This window comes from Oryzias latipes, chromosome 4 (assembly GCF_002234675.1).
Source record: "Oryzias latipes chromosome 4, ASM223467v1".
NCBI lineage: Eukaryota > Metazoa > Chordata > Actinopteri > Beloniformes > Adrianichthyidae > Oryzias > Oryzias latipes.
Genome location: NC_019862.2, coordinates 20500544 through 20508692, shown reverse-complemented (window position 1 = coordinate 20508692; position 8149 = coordinate 20500544). Strand labels below are relative to the sequence as shown.

Here is an 8149-nt window from a genome sequence, read left to right as displayed (position 1 = left end):
TTTTCGATCTGCTCCTGATTCTCAATGATTCAAATAAGAAATCCTCTGAAATGCAATTTTAATCTCATGTCATACATGAGGAGAAATTTCCTACCAGAACATATTAAAATTTTCATCCGGCCCTGCGACAGACTGGCGACCTGTCCAGAATGTCCCCTGTCTTCGCCCGCAAGTGGCTGGGATAGGCTCCGGCAGCCCCGTGACCCCGAAAGGAAACAAATGGATAAGAAAATGAATGAATGAATGTCATTCTTCTTATTATAACTGTTATTTTATCTATTTTATTTTATTATTTATAAGCTGCTTGCACTGTGGGACGAGAGGAAAGTAATTTCATCTGTGCAGTATGTCTTGTGTATGCAGCATCTTTGACAATAAAGCTGACTTTGACTTTGATGAATGAATGAATGATGAGGTTTTATCCAAATGGGTCTTTAATAAAATTAAGTCATTGCAAGTTAAAGCCTTATGTGCTACACTTCTTTTAAATGCTTGGACAACACAAATAATTATATCCAAGAGCAATTAGTGTTTTTTTGATAAGCAATTATTTTCACTCATCCACAGTAAGTAGAAAGTTCTATTAGCAGTAGTAATAACTATTGTTAAAGCAATTTCAAAAAATGTGTATGGTTCAGTGTAGATATATTTGTATGGCATTTGTTAGAATCATCAACCTATATAATTACATTGTGAGAAACTCAACACCACAGAGAATAGTATTGATTCTTCATCAGAAACTGATCACAACTACAGACATTTTGCTTGTTGATTTTTTTTTTTTGAAGAAATACAGACTTTTCTGTTTCTCGCTTTCCCCACCGTCTTTTTTCCCTTTTAGGAAAACACCTTTTGTTCAGGTAACATTCATGCCATCTGCTGTTAATTTCCCCTATTTTGTCACCTTCTCACCCTCCCTCCATTCTGCCTCCCTCCCTCTCTTAGCGTCTGCCTCAGTATCTGCTGTGATTGGCCGTTTTTTCTCCCCATGCGTTTTCCTGGTATAAATCACAGTGGGAGTGGAGATAAGCAGAGCTTGTTTCAGATACAGAAGGACGCTGCTGTAAAAACAAACACACTTTTTGCCTTCTTGTTGATTTTTTTGGGGAGATTTTTAACGCTCCAGCATGTGTAAAGGACTAGCAACTCTGCCTGCGACCTGCTTGAAAAGGTAAGCTCAATGCAAAATGAAGGCGTGGTGAACCTAGATGTTTCTACAGAAACACCACCACTGTTTGTTGCTGAATCTTTGCAAAATAGCAGCAGTTTTGAACCATTTGAAAAAACTCAAATAAAAGCAGTTGAGCTGTTTTTGACACCTGTTAAGGCATGCTGAGGATGTTTTTGGTCCACACAAGCTGATGAGATGCTTTCTTCCGCAGCGCCAAAGACATCAAGCACAAACTAAGCTTCTTACTGCAGAAGCCTGAACCCCAAACAGCCGATCAGAAGGAGGTGAAGGAGAAAACCGCTGCTTCAAAGAGGTCAGAGAACTTTATCTCTCTGTTTTAGATGTTTTGGTTTTTTCCTGTTGCAATGCAATGCTTCTTTTCCAAGTAGCTCAACTGTAGCATAAATGTTCATTTAAAAAGAATATAGGTATTTTTTCAACTTGAAAGACATTTTGAATATCTTTTTTTTGCTTCTATGAACAATGCACAATGTTTTTTAAAGTATTATTATCTTTACCTGCCTGAAGTATAAGCTTACAACAGCAAAAATGCAAATCTTTAAACACGATCCACTTTTAATTGCCTTTTTTGTGAAGAACTCTGAACAAACAAAGCTGCCTCTTTGCCCTGCCTCTGGGGAAATCACTGTAAATGAGATTTCTTACGTTTCTTAGAGTTTGTTTAATGAGGGATGACGAAGCGATGAGTAAGAAGGTGGTTTGTTTGATGTAGAAATAGATCCGGCCTTCACGCTTTTCGGTTAAAAGCCAATTTTACTTGAAACGGATGTGGACAATTTACTAGTCATTCACCTTGACTTTGTTTTGCCAGGACAATGTTTCATAGGTGAATGTTTGTTGTAAAAAAAACAGGGACAGTGTTAATGAGCAACTATGAGTTAGTGTGAGGAGTTATATTTAGACTCAAAAAGGTCATGGAGGAACAGGTTTTTTTTTTTGCATCGATGCACTTGCAGATTAAAAAGCCTTTTATAGTTAATGTACAGCTGGTGGCGCTGACTTTTCATCCTCTTGAAACAAATTGACGCTGCGAAACACAACCAACCTTCACGCACTGAGATTCAATTCAATTTGATTATATAGCAACAATAGTCGTCTTAACGGGCTTCATACCAGTAATGGTATAATAAATCGTGAAATCATAATAAACAAGACGTCATACAATTCAATAAGTGATTGCTAAACTAAACAGACTAAGCTAAACTGGGTATTCCTGTCCTAAGACCCTCCTTCTCGGTAAGGAAAAACTCCTTGTTATGAGGGTTTCCAATGTTCAGCCTATTTTTCGATTTTAAAACAGTATTATACATAAAATATTAAACGATTGCTGAAATTCAAAACAATCTTAATGAAGCAGTCGCTTTTTAATGTCCTTGGCTTCTCAAGCAGAGACGGTTTAAGGTGGAGCGGCAGACAGAAAAGCAGTTTACGTGATTTCAGTTGATCTATAAAATGAACAAAACATAAATGATCTTGAATTTTAATGGACAATTGTGTTTTTGCTTTAGGGTGCCAGATCCATCTGAGGTGGAAAAATGGAAGGAGTCATTCAGTCATGTGATGAGCAGTGAAAGTAAGTGTAAAGTGAATCTGTCATACTTAAAAATAATAATAGTAATAATCGACTCTGCTATATTGTGTGAAATTGGGGTTCACATTTGAGCCCAACAGAGCTTTTCCTGGTCCTCATTATTGCTACCAACAGTCAGCCAGGCGTTTGGCTCATTATTTCCCTGAAAAATCTATTTTTTAAACCAGAATCTTTTCAAAATAATTGCTCTGGGAGTGGTATCAGATAACAGCCTCGCACATTCCTCAGTAATAGCAGCTGAAAGGGCTTTGGAGATCCACATACTGATTGTAAACCTCACAAAATGATAGGAACAGGATAACAGTGGTGCAGGGGGCTTTTGTCATGATAAGTGCTTATTGAAAGGCATCATCCTGCTCGGATAACTAGACAAAGAGGCAAAGGGATGTGAAGATGAAGACTTGACACTCTCTCCCACACACACACACGCGTCATTCTCATGCTCGGATTTTTGGTACGTGTCTTGAGGCACTACTGCGCAGCCCTTCAGGGCGCTCTGACCCGTGCAGACTACACAAGTGTGTGCGAGTGTGTAAGACTGTGAGGATTTAAAGGAGCATTGACCTTGCGGGAAGCAGTTGAGCATTTTCCAGTCTATTCCATGATCTCATCCACTGACCTCCAGCATCGTCAAGTCTTCTTCCAGCAGCTCTCATAGGTCCGATCTCCTGCTGTTTATTGTAACGTGACCTGACCATCTTCCACTGTAGGTCATCTACATCATGCAGGACCGCAGAACTCTCCAGCTGTTCTGCTGAACTCTATCATAATTTTCTGAAAGTACAGACCTGTGTGTTCTTTATCTATGACTGGCTTGTCATACATGGATATGTGGGACAAGACTTTCTGTTAATAATATTAATAATAATAATATTTTTTATTTGTTGCTTAACCCTGTATTACCAGAGCTTTAGCTTCAGTGTTTACATTCCTTGAACTACTGTAATTCTTCAACTATTTACGCAAGTAATGTAATTCCAGCAGCTTGTGAAGTGGAGAAAATTAGCATTGTGATAACATGCAACACTTTTTAGTAGTAAGGTGCTTATACAATCCACGTAAATCAGCTGATTCTTTTGTGCTGTTACAGATATTGGTGCAAAGCCATTTTTCTCTGTGTGAGAATCAGCTGATTCATTGTGAATGCGTACACAATCAATGATTTACCAAATGTCTATGTGCATGTGTTACTCAGGTGTTGCCGGCGATATCTCTGGTGTGAAAGGATTATACAATTAATCGGTTTGTCCAGAACCTTTATGTTATGTTCATATCGCACTTGGCAACACGCTATTAAGCGACCACTTCCAATGAAAATTCTATGTAAACGTACGTAAATGCAAATTTGAGAATTAACATGCTATTTGCCTTCTCTCTCTGTCAGCGGGTCGGACAGTCTTTACCAGCTTCCTGCGGTCTGAGTTCAGTCAAGAAAACGTGGACTTCTGGATTGCCTGCGAGGACTTCAAGAAGACTCCGCCTTCTCAGATGGCGGTTAGGGCAAAACAAATCTATCAGCAATATGTGGAGGCAGATGCCCCAAACGAGGTGACTAGACTTTAATTGGATACATCATTTAACAACATAACAGAGGTTTGATCAGTGTCAAGAAAAAGCAGATCCAAAAATAACAAATATGACACATCCTTTTTTTACAGAATCAAATAAAGCGTTTTAAAAGGAAATGTACAGGAAAAAAAAGCAAAGAAAGTATTTTGGAAATATTTTCTTCTTTAGTGAAATTTAAAGCTAAAAGGAGGGTTCATGTACCAAACAAACAATGTTAATGATTATTTGCAATTGTTTTAAAAAAAGCTAAATTCATGAAAAATGCATAATTTCGCACTGCATCAACTTCATTGTGCACTGCAAAATGACAATAAAAGATTCTGATTCTGATTTTTGGGGGGTTTCATTGTAAGAAAAGCCTTACACCCATTTGCACCTGTTTTTTTTAAATTCTTTTTATTTTGAAGTTTTAATTTGCATCTTTTCTTGACTCTTTATTTCATGTGTTCTCACATGTCCTTCTAAATCATTTTTTCTTTCTTGTCTCCCATTCAAGGTAAACCTAGATGCTGCAGCCAGAGAAAAAACCCGGCAGGAAGTGGAGAAGGGTAGCCCGTCTTGTTTTGACGAGGCCCAGAAGTTGATCTACACCTTGATGGAAAAGGACTCTTACAGGCGCTTCCTCAAATCCAAACTGCTTCAGGATCTGTGTCCAAAAGAGACTGGCACATCTCGGGTAAAGAAAAGCTTGGACTGGGCTGAGAGCAGGCAGGCTTTGGCTGGTGGGGCCTAAACAGGAACGGAGACGAGAAAGGATTCAAAGCAGGTGCCAAGGTTTGGTAGTGGATGTGATATAAGAAAAGACTCTACGGTAGACTAGAAAACAGGGGTTTGGGAAGGTGACTCAAAAGGTTCAGTAAAGAAATCTATAGATACACTTCTGCTTGCTGTTACTTATTGGCCATGTTTGTGATTTTCTGTAAAAAACAAGTTTTCCATTTTTTGAAGTCATAATCAGCTGTCAAGTAATTTTCTGAATCAGAGAGGTCAATAGGGACAGACTGAATGTTAAGGATTTCCATGTTATATACATTGTAAATACATATTAACCTGCTTGCATCACCAGGTCAGGCTGATCGTAACAACGAAAAACCATCCAGGGCTACCTCTGATGCCTAAGTGAAATTGTGTTTAGATTATCATAGCAAATCCTCTCCACAACTTCTAACTGCAATAGTGGATAAAAACGTCACTTTTCAGGACTGAGGTGTTCGCTCCTGTCAGGATTATTAAATGCAGTTGCTTCCAAAGGGTTTAATTAGTTTTTGTTAAAAGGACTATAGGTATGTGAATTTTTAAACATATTTCATGTTGGGGAACGACAGCTTTTCTCAAAAATAAAATTTGGTACAAACCCTAGTAGTAATAGGACACAGTGGGGAGAGAAGATGTCCTGCACACAACCGTACAGCAGATTCAGACTCATTGGGGTGGTCTTGTACTTTGACTGCTTTGGTTTGGAGAAAATAAACAGACAGAAGTATTTGCATACCTGCAGCCTAAGCTTATGGCTAAGCTTATGGCTAATACCTGAAAAGAGCAACAAGAAAAAATGTGTATGCTAAAATAAAAATAAAAAGGTCCTCTAAAACATTTACCGGTAAAAGTAGGTTTTAAGAAAATCCATAAAGAAGCACAGTCAAAGGAGAAATATTAAAGGACCCAGACCAAAAAGATACGCATGAAAAAGAAATGACTCCCAAAATCTTTTCAGTCTATCTGCAAGACACAAACAACAATCAATGGTCTTTTAACATGTGTCACATGCTTTAAATGTGTGTATTTAAAGGCTAGAAGGCAGTTTAAGACATTGGAAAATAGAGGTTGTTAGCAGAAGTCAGCCTTTATAAAATTGGACTTTGTTTAACTTCTAAACTGACAATGGAAAAACCTGAAATAATGAATGACAGTTGATACATATGTTTTTTTTTTTTACTAACATAAAAACATTTCTGTATGGAAACTGCAGAAAGCCCAAAATTATGATTTTACCAAGATGAGAATTTAAATATCCGAATAAAGATAACTGATCATAAAGAAAACATTTACTCATAGTTGTAATTATTACCAAATTTATTTTGAATTAACATGACATTTCTCTACCTATGAGTAGAATTACTACTTAAAAAAGTATTGTGTAGAACCAGAGGAATGTGTGATTTTAGCTGCTTTGTGTAGCTCAAAGCTGGATTGTTTAAGTCTGTTTTTGCTGAATGAACGTCATAAAATATGACACTTAAAACAAGTCAGCTTTGTCTGCTTCCTGAGCATCTTTCTGTATAAAAAATAGTGCATTGTTGTTGCATGATGTATCCAAACCGGTCGGAGGTGTTACTCATTTTTTAAAATTTATATATTGTCAAAAGAAAATGGCTGTTTCATTCATGTTTTTTTAAATACGTAACGTAATATTGCCTGTATTTTGATGAAAATCCATTATGGTATTTCAGTGTTTTGATTGAAATGTCTATAGTGATACAAATGTTTTATGTGTTTGTACTGAAGATATACTTGTATTTTATTCATATCGTGAAATTTGCTCAAATATTCTCAAATAAAGTTTTGATGGGAAAAAGAACAGTGAGCCATAGTTGTTTTTAATTTTATCAAACCACTAAAATCCTTAAAAAAATAAAATCATATATATGTACATTCATAAAAGCAAAACACCAAACAAACAAAAAAACAAACAAAAGTATGCACACAATATTTTTGAAATATGACAAAATAAAAGTTTTGAGGAAACTAAACACAAATATCTTAATTATTCATTATGAAATTTAACATGAATAAAATTATTTAATAATAAGTTAACATAATATGTGTTTGAAACTTCACAACTTTGTAAATCTTTTTGAATTTTTGGCTCTCAATGCACAAAAGGATTCAACATTATATATATATTTAAATGATTTAGTCATCGGAACTGTTTTGTTTGAAATTTCGGTTAATTCAAAATTAAAAAACTGTTGTGTCCATAAATTTTCAGAAATACTACTAATCTTGTTTGGATTCCTAATGTTAACTTTTTTATACATTTATATGGACTGGATTTTTTATTTTATGCAAGATTTTTTCTTTTCTTTTTGGTTTTTGTTATCATCCAGTCCTCATCAGCAACCAGCAGACACAAAATGGGCTCTGCTATCTCCAGCGGTGACTGGATGCTATCTGCAGATTACAGATGATTATCAGGATGTAACATCATTATCCCTTAATAACCTCAGAACATTTTGCACAAATTATAAAAGAAGAACAAAACACCATCTAGATAGCTGAAAGATCAATGCCAGGAAATAGCTCAAGGACAGAAATTGCAGGAGTTTTAAAGCTAGTTGGATGGGAGAGTTTTTATTAGTCAAAACATTAAAGTGGATATTTCTGATTGTACTGATCAAGAGGTTGAGCCCCAAAAAAAGAGAAAAGAAGGTCTTTCTCATTGGATGTGACAAAAATCTCCCTAACACGAATCTTCTAGAGGGCTGAAGAAACATAGGAACCCATTTACTATAGATTTATGTGTGGAAAAACGTGTGAAAACTTGACAGCACCCACCAAGAAGTTAAGTGTGACATACTAACTAGATTTGGCTAACAGGGAAGAAGTAGTTTGCTTAGCATATTTGCCATTGATGAATATGGAATCTGGTCATTTGAGGCAGAACGTTTAAAAATCTGGGAGGAGTAAAAGCAAATAGGATTCATGTATTCTCCCATGATGGAATTTTTCTGACATGGAACAGAACAGATCAGTTTGGAATCTATATATCATCTGTAAAAGATAGATGCAATCTGACA

General features: G+C 36.2%; 1 protein-coding gene across 1 annotated transcript; it reads left to right on the top strand.

The window, feature by feature from the left end:
- Positions 1 to 1017: 1017 nt before the first annotated feature.
- LOC101158346 (regulator of G-protein signaling 4) lies at positions 1018 to 6930 on the top strand. The gene is made up of 5 exons (XM_004068109.4): positions 1018 to 1171; positions 1383 to 1484; positions 2701 to 2765; positions 4168 to 4331; positions 4849 to 6930. The coding sequence occupies exons 1-5, from the start codon at positions 1128 to 1130 to the stop codon at positions 5083 to 5085; spliced, it is 612 nt and encodes a 203-aa protein (XP_004068157.1). The 5' UTR covers positions 1018 to 1127; the 3' UTR covers positions 5086 to 6930.
- Positions 6931 to 8149: the final 1219 nt, after the last annotated feature.

Coding starts and splice junctions, on each gene's coding strand:
- LOC101158346 (XM_004068109.4), top strand. CDS start 1,128: ATGTGTAAAGGACTAGCAACTCTGCCTGCGACCTGCTTGAAAAG. Junction 1,485..2,700: donor AAAACCGCTGCTTCAAAGAG/GTCAGAGAACTT, acceptor TTTTTGCTTTAG/GGTGCCAGATCCATCTGAGG. Junction 2,766..4,167: donor TCATGTGATGAGCAGTGAAA/GTAAGTGTAAAG, acceptor TCTCTCTGTCAG/CGGGTCGGACAGTCTTTACC.